This window comes from Archocentrus centrarchus, chromosome 13, assembly GCF_007364275.1.
Source record: "Archocentrus centrarchus isolate MPI-CPG fArcCen1 chromosome 13, fArcCen1, whole genome shotgun sequence".
Lineage (NCBI taxonomy): Eukaryota > Metazoa > Chordata > Actinopteri > Cichliformes > Cichlidae > Archocentrus > Archocentrus centrarchus.
In genome coordinates this window covers 28,013,078-28,028,520 of record NC_044358.1, presented here as the reverse complement: position 1 = coordinate 28,028,520, position 15,443 = coordinate 28,013,078, and the positions used below count along the sequence as shown (strand labels likewise).

Genomic DNA, 15,443 nt, shown 5'->3' with positions numbered 1-15,443 from the left:
CTGGTAACATTACTCATGACCCACAACAAGTAAATAACTCTTTTAAAGACTTTTATGAAGCTTTATACTCACCACAGATTAACCCATCTGATACTGAAATGGAAGAATTTCTTAACAATATAATTCTACCAAAACTAGATGACGATCAAGCTGCAGCTCTGGATTTACCTCTTTCATTATCTGAACTTAGTGAAGCAGTACAGCACCTCCCAAATAATAAAGCCCCAGGTCCAGACGGTTTTCCAGCCGAGTTTTATAAAGAATTTTGGTCAGAGCTAGCTCCCATTTTTTTCAGAATGGTAACTCAGATTCAGTGTGATCACATCTTATCTCCAACCCTAAACTCTGCTAACATTAGCCTGCTTCTTAAACCAGGCAAAGACCCCACACTCCCATCCAGCTACAGGCCAATCTCTCTCATTAATGTAGATCTTGAAATAATTTGCAAAGCCCTTGCCAAAAGATTAGAAAGTATTACTCCATTTATTGTACATCCAGATCAAACAGGTTTTATCAAGGGTCGGCACTCAGCCAATAATACACGTCAACTGATAAATATAATAGACTATTGTTCTATTAACAAATTAGAGACGACAGTCGTGCCTTTAGATGCAGAAAAGGCATTTGATCGGTTAAATTGGAAATTCTTACTAGCAGTTCTACAAAAATTTGGATTCGGTTCATCCTTTATAAACTGGATCAGAACACTACACAGCTCCCCAAATGCACGTGTTAGGACAAATGATCTCATTTCCCAAAGCTTCAGTCTGCAGAGGGGCACCAGGCAGGGCTGCCCACTCTCTCCCTCTCTTTTTGTAATTTTCATTGAGCCACTAGCGGCAGCAATCCGTCAAAATGCAAATATTAAAGGAATTCAAACTGAAAATATGAACCATAAAATTAGCCTTTATGCTGATGATGTATTACTTTTCCTTGGGAATTCACAAGCTTCTCTCTTGAAGACTATCACACTGATAGATAAGTTCTCATCTATATCCGATTACTCTATCAATTGGAGTAAATCAACAGTTTTGCCTCTGAATTGTAATTTCCATAGAACCCCTAGGGCCCCACTAAAGTCAGGAAATATTAGATATTTAGGCATAAATTTTTCCGCCAGGCTCTCAGACTTGGTAAGATTAAATCATATCCCCTTATTAAAAACAATAGAGGATGATCTCACACGTTGGAATAGTTTACCTATATCACTCATGGGGAGAGTTGCTGCCATTAAAATGATGGTCTTACCAAAAATTAATTATCTATTTTCACTGATCCCTAATAAACCTTCTATTCCTTGGTTCAAGTCACTAGATTCAAACATCTCAAAATTTTTATGGAAAAACAAACCATCAAGAATAAGCTTAAAAACTTTACAAAAGCCAAAACAAAGTGGAGGTCTGGAATTACCAAACTTTTATTACTATTTCTTAAGCAATAGGTTGCAGTATATTTCAAAGTGGATCAAATCCAATTCATTAGACAACCCATGGCTGGATCTAGAACAGGAGTTTTGTGGAAAAATAAAAATCTCGAATCTACCTTTCATTAGCCCTAGTATTAAACATCATAACTGCTATAAAAGCCTTAGTATAAATACTTCTCTGACAGCTTGGTGGGAATTTTTGAAAATAACTAAATCTTCACTTATCCCCTGTAAGCTAACACCGATTTGGAACAATCCAGATATTTGTCAGAAAAAGAAAATGCTGAATTTTCCGTTATGGCGTGATAAGAGTGTAAATACTTTAGAACATATTATCCAAGATGGAAACCTTATTACATTCCAAGAACTTATGTCAAAATATAGAATTGGCAACGGTAGATTTCTGGAATATCAACAACTTAAGTCCATTTTACAGGGAAGATTTAACCTTAATCGGTTGAATCTAGAAATACCTACATGGGTAACAGAATTTCTTAACCTCTATACCCCAAAATTGTTGTCAAAATTGTATAAATTATTACTGAAAACTGATGATTCAGTTTCCCTCCCAATTGCAAAATGGGAGCGTGATCTTTCTGTTAACCTAGATCAAAATTTATGGACAGAAATATGTTTAAATATCTTCAAAATGACTAAAAGACCCCAAGTACAACTTTTACAATATAAAATTCTCCATAGAACACACTATACTGGACAAAGGATGTTCCAAATGGGCCTTACACATTCAAACATATGCACCCACTGTACAAGCAATTCAGAGGAGAATTATCTACATGCTCTGTGGTCTTGTGTACCTGTTCAGAGATTTTGGCAAAGGATATGTAAAGACCTATCCACATGGTTTAGCTGTCGCGTCCCAACTTCCCCCAGACTATGCATCTTAGGTGACATCAGTGAATTAGTGATGGAGTCAAATATGTCACACATAGTTCTCACCGCCTTGTGCATCGCTAAGAAAACTATCCTTATGAATTGGAAGTCAAAAAATAAACTATGTATTACTCAGTACAGAAATTTATTAATAGATTATGTTAGTTTAGAGAGAATGTCTGCTTCATCTAAAGATCAATTGGAGGAATTTGACTCTCTTTGGTTCCCACTGATCAGCTCCATTACTTAGTGGGGGTGGTTGGCTGTTGGTTCTGCCCCTGAGGTGCTTTGTAGGCGGTCGGGTGGGAGCTCTGGGGGCCTGTGTAGCTGGTAGCCTCTTGAGACTGGAGTCCTGGGGCGACCTTCTGGTGATGTCTGTGTGCCTGTTCTAGTTGATGGTGGTGGGGGCTTGGATGGTGCTGCCTTGCGGTCCTGGGGTGTGGTCCGGGGTGTTTGGGGTGATGGGTGCCGGCCCCCGGTCGGTTGGCTGGTCTTCCCTGGGTGGCTTGGGGGCTGGGCCCTGGGGCCCCGGGCCTGGGGCCGTGCCGGCTCCCGGTGGGTCCCCCCTGGCGCTGGGGGGTCTCTGCTGTCCCGGGCGCGCCACCGGGTGGGGTGGGTTGACCTAACCTGCGTTGGGACGTCCGGTCTGCGCTTTTGGGGCCCTGGGGTGCCTGCGCTGCCGGGGGGTGGGGTGGGGGGTGGGGACGGCGGTGGGGTGGTTGGTGGGGACGGGGCACCGTATTTCCAACTCAGGCCAGCATGTCCTGTCGCTTGTTTGTGTCTATTGTTGAGTGAATGGGCGTCTAGTGAGAGTGGGCTACCCTCTATGATGGGGGCAGTGGCACCAGTCTCAGGTGCTGCAGTGCTCTGGGATGCTGTCACCATGGCCCCGGGCTCACCCCTCCCTGCCCTGTGCTGGGGTGTGGGAGGTCGGGGTGCCTACTGAGCCAGTGGACTGCTGGCTCTCTTCTTCCAGGTTGGGTGGGGTTTTTTTTTTTTTTTTTTCTTCCACCTTCCTGGTCTTACCCCCCCCCCCCCACACACACACACACACACACACGTAGGGTGTAGGGTTGAGAGGCTGCGTGCAGAGTCACGCGGCCACTTGCATCTCCTTTTTAATTGCACTATAGACATTATAATTCACAACACATGCACACATACTACACGATACATATAGGACCTTTGGGGCAGGCATGTTACACAGAGGTTGATGAGGGGCGGCCGCTGAGGTGGCCCCATTCAGATCCTCATTTCTGTCTGTCCCCAAATTTTATTTGCATTTTAGACATGGAGGGTTTTCGGGGGGGCAGTGTGGGCGAGCACTGACGTCCAGCAGTTGGTGCTTGTGGCACAACTGCCCCCTCAATTTTAACTGCACCCTATACAACTCATTCATTTACAACATAAACACATACACTTATAAGTTGGGCGGGGGGAGGGGGGGGTGGGCCATCTCACACCCCGATTTCTTATGCCTCGCCCGGGGTCGGGGTCGGGTGGTTCCTTGGGGACCGGGCTGGCGGCATCTTGGGGTCACTGTTGGCCCTGGGGTGGTTTCCGCTCCCATCTTCAGAGAGTGGGTAGCTATGGATGAATGTGTGTCTTTGTATTTGTCACAGTCTTCGTGAGTATGGGTGGGCGAGTGAATATGGTGTATCTATGTTTATATGTGTGTGGGAGAGTGTGTTTGTGTATAAATGTGTACATGGGTGTGCTTGCCGGTGTGCGTGTGGTTGTATGTTTGGCTGGACCTGGGTCTGGGCCGGTGGCTTGCCTCCTGACCGCTCCTTGCTGGTTGCTTTCTTCTTCTTCCTCTTTCCCTTTCTCTTTTCTTTCTTTTCTCTTTTCTATTTCTTAAGCCTGTCATTTCTGGCACAATTTGATAAATAGCATGTTAAAAATAATTCAAATAAAATAAAGGATTACACAGTAACAAGAGGAGCCTATAGAGAACCTATAGAGCTCATCTTGAAATAGCAAATATGTTTGGCACAACAATGCATTCAGATCACAGTTCTGTTTGCAAGATCTGCCAGACATGACAGGCAAAAAAAAAAAAGACACTATTGACGGCTGACAGTATGCCACGCCGAGTAAATGGTTTGTCTGTGTCGGCTACTGAGTAAGTGAATGTGTCTGTTGTTATTTCCCAAATGAGCCCAAGGCTTCGCTGGGATTGTGTTTCTTCACCACTTAAATCCAGGTCTTTAATGACTGGTGCACAATCTTCAGGGCAGAAGGCCTGCATGACTGCCTGCGAGTTAGAAACAAACTTATGCAGGCGCAGGTTGGATTCAGCGAGTGAGGCTTGTGTTCTCTGAAGCAAGTCTATAGCCTCGGCGGGAGAGGGAACGGAGATCAAGCCATCGTCAACATAAAAGTGCCTCTCCACAAACTTGACAGTATCTGCTCCATAGTCCTTTTCACCTGCTCTGATGGCCCTGCGTAGTCCGTAAACAGCAACAGCAGGAGACGGTGAGTTGCCAAATACATGGACTTTCATGCGATAGTCGATAACTTCCTTATTTATATCATTGTCCCTGTGCCAGAGAAAACGGAGGAAGTTACGATGGTCCTCACGCACCATGAAGCAGTGAAACATTTGCTTTATATCTGCCATGATCGCAACACTTTCTGTCCGGAAGCGGAGAAGAACTCCAAGGAGTGTGTTATTTAGATCAGGGCCAGTAAGGAGGACGTTGTTAAGTGAGACACCGGAGTACTTACACAGTCCTGCTAAACATGTATTTCCATTAACTTAAAAGTGAAGTATTGTCAGTCAATCTCTCTTCTAATGTGTGTGACCAAACATAAATCAAACCAGTTTAACAAGTGGGTTTTAATCACCATACTGCTGGTAATTTGTTATAATCTGAATAATAAAAAAAAAAAAAAAGCAATAAAATACAGAGACTAAAATGATTTTGAGTGTATTTTTGTTACGTGGTAAAAAGAAGAACTTGTAGCAAAGTAGAAATTGTTACCCTAAAGTAAATAAAAAGTATAAAACTTGCATAATTGTGGTCATTCAGTATCAAATGTATTACACAGTGACTCATGTCAGAATATTGGAATATGCAAACTATCACTGGAGCAAAATTTAGTGCTGTTTGCTTACCTGTTTCTTATAATCAAACAAATTTTCATATCAAAACACAGTTTTTAAATTATCATTTAATTTATTAAGGAAAAAGGTTATCCAAACCCAGCTGGCCTTGTATGAAAAAGTAATTGCCCCCTAAGCCTAATAACTAGTCAAGTGTTTGTGATACCTGGCAATGAGTCTTTCACATTGCTGTGGAAGAATTTTGGCCCACTCTTCTCTGCAGAATTGTTTTAATTCAGCCGCACTGGAGGGTTTTCCAGCATGAATGGCCTGTTTAAGGTCATGCCAAAGATCTCAGTCGGATTTAAGTCTGGACTTTGACGAGGCAACTCCAAAACCTTCATTTTGTTTATTTATTTTAAATCATTCAGAGGTGGATTTCCTGGTGTGTTTTCGGATCATTGTCCTGCTGCATAGCCCAGCTTGTTTGAGCTTCAGGGCACAAACTGATAGCTGGATATTCTCCTTCAGGATTTTCTGGTAGAGAGCAGAATTCAAGGTTCCATCAATTAAGGGAAGTAGTCCAGGTCCTGAAGGAGCAAAGCAGCCCCGGACCATCACACTACCACCACTGGTGCACTCTTGTAGTAATTTTGGTAGGTCAGCCACTCCTGGGAAGGTTTTCTCCATTTGTGGATTATGGCTCTCACTGTGGTTTGCTGGAGTCCCAAAGCCTTTTAGCCTACTTCAGACAGGTTCTATTTAAGTGATTTCTTGATTCAGCATGTCTGGCAGTAAACAGGCCTGGGTTTAGCTGGTGAAACTGAACTCAGCTTTCCAGAAAATCTGGTTCATCACAGTTAATTAATGATTTAACAAGTGAATTACTTTTTCATGGTAGGTTTGGATATATTTTTTCCTTTAATAAATAAAGTCATCATTGATAATCTGAAACATGTGTGACAAATATGCAGAAAATCAAGAAATCTGGAAGGGGCAAATACCTTTTCATAGCATTGTATGGTAAATTGACTGGTATTATACCTTGCTTTCTACTGCAAGTCTCATTTATTAAGTCATTCACGCATTCATATAGCACATTTACCTATGCCTAAGTGCTTTCTAGCATTCACAAATACACTTCGATGGATGTATCAGTATCTTGCCCAAGGCTACTTCGGCATGTGGACTGGATGATTCAGGGATAGATCCACTGTGGTTGATGGACCACCCGCTCCACCAATCAGAGCTGCTGGTAAAGCTCATTGAACTATTATACTGCTGAGAAGCTTGTGAAATCTTATGTTGACTCCATAAAACTACATCTGATCTTTTTTTTTTTTTTTTTTTTTTTGTATTTCAAAAATTTTGCGTTATTCTCCACTTTGAATATTCTACTGAAACAAAAAGTCATCATACAATTTAATTTCCTCTTTATTGTAGGTGAGTAGCTTTCATGGTTGCAGAGTACAAATTTGTCAAAACTTTTCCTTCCAGCACAAGAAAACAAGTCGTTGTGACTTAGGCTATAACTGCCTGCAACACGAATGCTGTGTATAATGAAGAAAAGGTTTTAGTGAACAGTGTCATTGCTTAACCACATGGTGTCGCTGTGTCATTAAATACCATAGCAGTCATTCATGTCCATGTTCAGTCCGGCTCGTAGAAAAGCAGCGCTGACTTGATCTCTCACACAGAGAAACACGAGTGGAAAGTAAAACATTGATTTGGCATTCAGAACAGAGTGGATCATAACGCTATTTATTATGCACTCATATATCATAAATATTGTGTCAGAATTAAAGCGCCATGCTTACTTATGTGATCTGTAGTTTCGTGTGGAAATACTACTACTCCCATGAACCCGCGATGGTTTCTGAGCCAATGAGGTGGGTTCACGTGTTGTTTGTCATTTACAGTCTTATTTGTGGGAGATTCAAGTGAATTCTAGCGTTTATTTCTGTAACTATAGAAATAAAAAGAAGCTGCGATGAAACCTCCACACAGTTAAGCAAAAATTTATCATAGCTGCTCTGTGTATTTTCTCATTAACTACAATCTTTAGCAATTGATAGGATAAATCTGTAACTTTTTGCAATAAAATGTAGTATTTTTCTTACTCATTCAACTCTTGATAGTGGTTATTATATAAATGCAATCAGCGAGAGAAAAGAAAGCTGCTTTGGGAGTTTTCAGTTAACATTTCAACAGGCTAAATTTTCATATGTTACACAGACCTTTCCTATTTAAAACACATTTAAAACACACGTCATTTTGGTAAAATGTACATTTTAAGAAGAGTGTTTCAATACACAGTCTTTGTGTCCACACGTGTTTATAGACCAGGGCTGGGCAATTTTCCCACATGAAAAACTGGGACTGTTGTGGAGGCCTGTGCCAATGAGACAATAAAAGAGATAAAATTATTACTGAGCAGAACCGAGTTTAGCTTATTGGTGTGGCCCTCCACAACAGTCCCGGTTTCTCATGTGGCCCCTTGTAAATAGCTTAGACTGTATATAAAAGATGGATGCAGTCACCCACTGGCTTGTGGACTCTTCTGAATCTCTGAGTTCAGCATTTTGATTTGTTATTTGTTTGTTTGAAGATGGGCATGACCATATCTGAACTAGATGGCCCAAAGGTGGGCGATTATCAGCTAATGCTGGTTACATAGAGTAGCTTCCTTAGTGGGATCGATATGCAATTTTCTCTGATATTAAATAGGACAAATTAAACAGGACTGAACCAAAATGTTACCTATTTACCAGAGAAACCAAACAGCTAGCTACTTAACCTGTCTTTCAGCAGCTACAATGCAGGTTTAAACAAGAGATCTATCTGTTACTCAAAGCAGTAACTACCTTTAAGAATACTGGTGATGATCAATGAGCGGCAGTATGACTTCATACAGAGAAAGAGCACTACAGATGCAATGTTTGCTTTGAGAGTGTTTGGGAGAAGTATAGAGAAGGTCAGAAGGAGCTTCACTGAAGCTTTGTGGATCTAGAGAAATAGGGTGCCAAGAGAGGAATTGTGGTACTGCATGAGGAAGTCAGGAGTGGCAGAGAAGTATGTGAGGGTCGTGCAGAACATGTATGAGGACAGCGAGACAGTGGTGAGGTGTATGTTAGCAGTGACAGATGAATTTGAGGCAGGGGTGGGATTACATCACGTCTGAGACTCTTGTTTGCAGTGGTGATGGACAGGCTGATAGATGAGATCAGGCAGGAGTCCCCGTGGACTATGATCTTCGCAGATGACATTGTGATGTGTAGTGAGAGTAGGGAACAGGTGGAAAAGAGAGGAGGAATGAAAGTCATCAGAAGCAAGATAGAATATGTGTGTGAATGAGAGGGAGACAGGTGTAAGTGAAGCTGTAAGGAGTAGAGATAGTGAAGTAGTAGTGAAGAAGAGCTTCCAGACAGGGTATAGTAAGTGGAGACAAATGTCAGGGATGGTTTGTGACAGAAGGATAGCATCAAAAGTGAAAGGGAAGGTTTAGAAGATGGTAGTGAGACAAGCTATGCTGTATGATTTGAAGATAATGACAGGAGGGTGAGCTGAAGGTGGGAGACTTGAAGATGTTAAGATTTTCATTGGAAGGATGGACAGGATTAGAAATGAGTAAATCAGAGGGACAGCTCAGGCTGAGCGGTGTGCAGACAAAGTTAAAGAGGCAAGATTGAGATGGTTTGGACATCTGCGGAGGAGGGACAGTAGATAGACTCGACAAAGGATGATGACGATGGAGGTTCATAGATGTAGAGAAGTAGGACTTGCAGATGGTTGGTGTGACAGTGAAGGATGCTAGGGGTAGGGGTGATGGAGGCAGATGATCTGCTGTGGCCACCTCTAAAGGGAGCAGCCAAAAGAAGATTTCTTGGAATTGTAACGTGGGACTCTATGAGGGATTAACTACACTTTTTGGAGCCAGCTAAAAAAAAGGTTATAAACTCATGAATGTCTTCTCAGGATGTGAAGTCTAAAGTGCATAGGCCTAAACCGTTCATATAGCTGTTATGAAGCCTATAAATGTTATGAGAGAAGTTACGAAACCTTTTCGGACAGCACGTGAACGCAGCACAACACGTGAAACACGCCCGTCGCGCCTCTTTATAGTAGGGCGGGGAAACGCTGTTTGGAGATTGTTGATGTCAAAAAGTTACACAAGCTCGGATGAGGTTTTACAATAAGGAGCTTTCACAACCGTAAACAGGGAATCACGCTTAGATCCATCATTCACATCTACCGGCTCCACCTGTGAGCGCGGGGCTTCTCTTTAGGGGATTATTATAGAGAGAGTGGGAAAAACACTCCAAATTCAGTCCATATCAGCGGGAAACCATCCACGCCTTCTCTCTGTGGACAATAAGCACCACACTGCGAGTTTCACAAGCTTCGCGGAGCGTCTGGTGATCTGACTTGTTTGGGGACTCTCTGGTATGTTAACGTGATTGTCTCGGTCGTCACAAACAAGTAAGCCCGCTGTCGTGTGTTTGTCTGGGTGAGGGTCGCAGGCTTCGCCGTCGCTGCCACTACCATCACCACTACCACCGCCGCTTACATCAGCGCTCATTGGGGTTGGGTGGCGGGGTGGGGAGGGTATACTCGTGGCTTTTGTAATCTTCACCTCGTGGACGAAACGTTTTAGCGATGGAGTTGGAGTCCGTGATTTTGACGACTGGAGGTTCGGTGGGATTTTTCAAGCTTGTCAACATCGGGGTCAGTAAACTCCCCATACCCGAGACTGCCTGCAGGAACCCTTGGAAATGGAGAAACATCTCGACGTCGTGTGTGCACAGCCTGATCACCGCGACATGGGCAGTGCTTTGGTGAGAACACTTTTAATAAGTTTTTAATTAAATCGGGATCTGGCTGAAAAATCTATCGTTTGCGTTGCAGGCGCATGGATGTATCCAAAATGTGATAGGCTGTGTTTGATTTTAATTGAATGCTGTTTGACTTTATTAGTCACCGTTGCCAGATCTTATTGCTTATACTGCTTATCCCTATTATCCCAGTAAGAAGCGCACCGACTGACACTGACAGCCTAATGTGAAGACATCTCTCTGTAGTGCAGTCATTTGAAAAGACTTTATCTGAACTGATGTCTTATCTTTTTCAGCTTTTTCCTCCACCCGCAGATGGCCGAGGATCTGATAGAAACACACTCCGTGTTTTCTCATGTTTTGGTCTCTTTCTCAATCGGTGAGTAGTCGCCGCTCATCGGTGCGCAGTTACAGCAGTGGCTGTGGAGAGTTTTACTCAGTGCGACCATCCTGAGGGAAAGTGTGTCATCAAATTCCTGCATGGCGCCAGGGTAACTCCAGAGCAAAGAGTTTATGGAATTTATGGAAAACCTTTATTTTAACTAGTTAATCCAAGTCATAGCTTGGCAGTTATCTATATTAAATTAACCCATTGGACACCTTTTTAATTTAATGTAATGTCAGCAAATGGCAAATTGTACTATGACAGTTTGCTTTGGCCAAAACCATTTTTTTTGTTTTATTAATATTAAAATGAATCATTATTTGATATTTTAGTTAAATTTTATTTTTTAAAAATTAAGATATATTCATTTTGTGTGTTTAACTAAGCACTTTTATGTACCTTTTACACTTTTTCCATTTTATTTAATTGAGCAGCAGATAACTGAAACAGTCTTTCAAAAGTGGAGATGAGTGCCAGAATTTGCATGTTTGTCCTTCTGGAGTTATTAGTTTGAGACCACATGAATTTTACTAATTTCAAAAGTTTATAATTTGGTCATCATTTCCATTTTAGGAAACAGCTGCTTGTTTTGCTACATAATTTCAACTACTGGATACTTTTCAGAGGTTTCCCTGTCATCAGTTTTTTAACAGACTAACGCAGAGAAACAAATAACTGTTTGCCATCACACCAGCAGCCACTTCAGAATCACCAGTTAACCTGACAACAGGCCTTTGGGACAGAACCTTCTTGCTGTACCTGATACATCACTGTGCTGCCCAGCTGTTCATTATAAACAAATTAAATTAACTAATCTAATGCCACTAACAGATTTGTAAGGATAGTAAATGTTCTGCCCTCCCCTAATTTAGTCCATGGTATATGGACTGTGACTTATATAGCACTTTTTTTGGCTTTTACATAGCACTCAAAGCACTTTTTACACTGCAGACTGCATCCACACACAGAATTGCACACAGGCAAACACAGATGGATGCATCAGGGGGTACCTGGGGTTCAGTATCTTGCCCAGGGACACTTCAGCATACAAATGCAGGAGCTGAGGATCAAACCACCGACCTTCTGAATAGTAGCCAACCCTTTCTAAATGCTGAGCTGCTATAAACAACAAGACTTTTGAGGGTCATGTTGAGAACTGTGTAAGGGGTCTATCCTGGAGATGTGACTGAATAACTAGAATTACTGCTACGCCACACACCCCTTTTAGCAATGTTGAAGTTTGACCATGTATGATTTGACACTAATTCTTCAGACAGGCAAGTCTAATTTGCTTTATCTGAAAAAAAATCATATTTTCGTACCTTTGCCAACAGGTGTTTGAGGTGTTTTTAAAATTTTTTTTTTTTTTTTACTGGTGGTCATCAGAGAGTTTATGTACCAATTTTAATACTTTTATCCACCTGTGAACAATTTTTCTGTAATGTTAGGTTATCTGCTGCGCTCATATATACTTTATTTAGGCTAATTTGTAAGCTTAAGATAATTCTCAGCTTTTGGGCTAAATAAAGTGTCTTATCCTAATTTGAATGGTGTGGGCAGTAAAATGAGCATCTTTACACCCCAGTGCCTCCCTGAACGCTCAGCTGTTCATGTCCTCCAGCTGTTCATTTACCATGTAGTACTTGCAGTGGTACATACAGTACCAGAGTTTTCCACAGTCAAAATGCTTTGAATTTAAATTTAAACCCCCTCGCTTTCTTATCATTAAATCAACCGGATATCGTCATAACAGCTACCAGGACGTGTTTAAGCCTAAAATTGTGTTTGACTGAATTCAATTAAGCTTGGCTGAAGTTCACATCCTGTGTATAATGTAGACTGCAGTGAATGTTACCATCAGCGCTCTAAACCACATTAGAGACGTGCATAAATTAGATTTTGTCTGATTTTATTAGGATTTCTCAAAATCTAGGTGCGCTTGCTACCCCAATTTCTTAAAATAGAAACTTTGCCCTGTTTTCTTTTTTTTTTTTTTTTTAAATACTTTTTTTCATTAATGCTTCAAGTATTCTGGAGCAGCTACTGGATCATGAGCCCGCTTAAATCCGCGCATTTATTGGATCTGTGCCGGGCTGATGAGGGCTCCCAGAGGATTCCCGGGATATTTGACATTCTTTCAGGAAAAACAGTCTCTGGAGGGCAGGGAAGCAGTGTTGGTATGTGAAGATCAATGAGGGGCATTATCATCAGTCCCAGGCACCGGGTGTAACCCCTGTACAGTCAGTCATGTGATATCACCAAGACAACAACTGTGCAAAAAGTCACTGGATGTGTGGAAGCTGTCCATGTCAGATACCACAAAAAGGCAGAAATGTGGTGAGATTCTGGATCCTCAGCAAGTTTTCAGAGTTAAGGGCAGCAGATTTGTGCATTCTTCCTCATTCTGTCAACATGCCATCAATAATTCCAATCAGCTGAATGAAGACCTTTGTCCAGTACCTAAAACTTCATCTCAAAGAGTGCTATAGCAGTATATCCTGATCATCTGCAACTGCCTGTCACACTTATTTACTTTTTTGCACATGCTTCTCTTAAAAAAATTGTCATGTTGCTTGAAAGTTTTTGCACCTATACAATGATGTTACTCATTAAGCCAACGAGCATAACCAGGATAATCCTCCTTTCTGACACTTAAAATGATCTAAATTTGCAAAATTGACTTAATGATTTATTCAGTCTGACCTGAAATGAGTGAACCCATAAACTCCTCAGGAAACTGTTTACAAAGGTCAGGACAGTGTGCTGTTTTAACATAGACTGGCCCCCTGATTACCATCAAAGAGAATGCAGGCTTAAGGCTTCACCTGTGAAAGCTGTGCCAGTGTTTTCTGTCACCAGCGGAAATAAACTTCCATAGCTATCAGATCTGGAAGTTACATCAGTCATTTGTACTTCCTATGCCCAGTATCAAGACCTTTGTTTCACTATCACTGTGCCACTTTGCAAGAAGTGCAACTAAACATTTGCGGTAGCAGGTGATTGAATTTTAGACAATTTTAGACATAAACAGCTTAAAGTGTCTAATGTTGGCAGTTTTCTTGATAGAAAACTGCTCACTGGTCCATCTGCAACATTTGTACTGAAATAAGGTCAGGAGTTTGACTTGGCAGCCCTAAAATTTTATTCATCTTTAACTGTTGCTTGGAAAAATAGCTTGTATTTGGGGCAAGCATCGCTTTGCTGCATGAACCGTTCAGGTGAGATGAATGCAAAACTTTACAGACGTGTAGCTGAGGTCAAAATAAAGGTTAACGCTATATGAGTACTGAATAAATGGTGTTGGAAGATGGGGAAGCCCCCGCCCCAGTCTTGTGCTTTTTATTCATGTATCAGTAAGTCCCCCATAGTTGGTTCCTCTGAAAATGCACTGTTGCAAACCTGTGCATGTAGAGCTGTTCCCATTCTTCGTCTGTCATGAATGCTTGTATTTCTGTGCTGCTCGCTGCCTGGAGTGTTTCACACTTTGGATAAAATAGGGAAAAGCAAAAAGAAACAGTAGTTTGATGTTTACATGCTGCAGTCGCTATCAGACTAAGCCAGGTGTTTCTGTCAGGTTTTGGAGCAAAGTCACGTATCAGCCCTAAAATCACGTTCTTTGACTATCCGGCTTAAGAAAGGAATGCCCTGTTCACGTAAACACAACAGTCAAGCTAAAAAAAAAAAAAATTGTGCTGTTTTGGAGGATTTCACTAAAAGCATATCTCTCTCCAAGCTTTGGGTGGCCACTGAAAGTCTAGCTGTGCCGTGATTGTTCTCAGTGTTAGCTGTACAGAGTCTGGGCTTTATATTGGAGTCATGCCCATGGTGAGAGAGAGAAATGCCCATCATAAAAAAAAACATGACACCCCCCACCCCACCCCACCCCCCTTTTTCTTTCTTTCTTTTTCTCATTCCTCTTCTTCACACCTACATGTCAGACAATACTGAATGAATCATTATGAAAACACAGTAAGTCACATGTTCCATTTGGCAGCTCAGGACTTTGAACAAAACTAACCCTCCATGTGCTCTTATCTCAAAGACTACATTGGCCCTGCCGCTGTTGTGGAGGCCAGATACTATAAATGCATAAATTAAGAGCTCTATAGCAGTCTGTATGGATTATCTAATCTGTGGTGAAGAACTGATGTGTTTATGGCGAGTGGGACCCAAGCTTGTGGTCACACTGACAGAAGGGTCTTGGTGTCAAATTTCCAACATAATGGAGTTAATTCCAGCCTCACCAAAGCCCTCCATCCCCATCGTCAACCCTTCATTATGTTAGCAGCATTTTAAAAAGCTGTCACCATGGTTACAGCTAGTAGCGGGAAGGGGTGATGGCAGCGGAGGATATGAATAGCCTCTCTCTAAGCGGCGTCTTGGTTGCCTTCGCTGCCGTCATGGAAGCAGACACGCTTGATGAACTCAAGACCGATGTCATCAGAGGAATCTGGTGTGTTTGAGTGATTAATAAAGTGCTCTCTGTCCCCGCAGGTTACTTCATCTATGACTTCTTTGACATGGTGGGGAACCAGAAGCTGAGTCAATCATGGGAGCTGCTCTTCCATCACATCGTGGTACGTGTTTCCATAAACTGATTTGTTTACAAAAAGAATTTTTTTTTTTTTTTTGGCCCAAGATGTTTCACATTATTAGAGAGCTGCTTCCAGTCCACCCAAGTGATTTCAATACAGGATAGTGGTGCACCTACCGGAGAACTATGACGCACCTGTTAGAAAGACAAAATACCTGTTTTTCTTGTGAAGTAACAAAGAGCAAGTGAGGGACGAACAAAGAGACAATCATTCCAGTGTGACAGCCTCCCTCCACTTTACATTCAACCTTCTTTTACAAATCCCT

At 41.8% G+C, this 15,443-nt stretch overlaps 2 protein-coding genes across 2 annotated transcripts in view; one reads left to right on the top strand and one right to left on the bottom strand.

Moving 5' to 3' along the window:
• The window catches only part of LOC115789953 (RILP-like protein 1), a 110,023-nt gene that overhangs the window by 69,083 nt on the left and 25,497 nt on the right, over window positions 1-15,443 (bottom strand). The gene's annotated exons all lie outside the window — the stretch shown is intronic.
• Window positions 9,508-15,181, top strand: LOC115790485 (TLC domain-containing protein 2-like). Its single transcript, XM_030744290.1, has 3 exons — window positions 9,508-10,201; window positions 10,495-10,577; window positions 15,078-15,181. The coding sequence occupies exons 1-3, from the start codon at window positions 10,023-10,025 to the stop codon at window positions 15,179-15,181; spliced, it is 366 nt and encodes a 121-aa protein (XP_030600150.1). The 5' UTR covers window positions 9,508-10,022.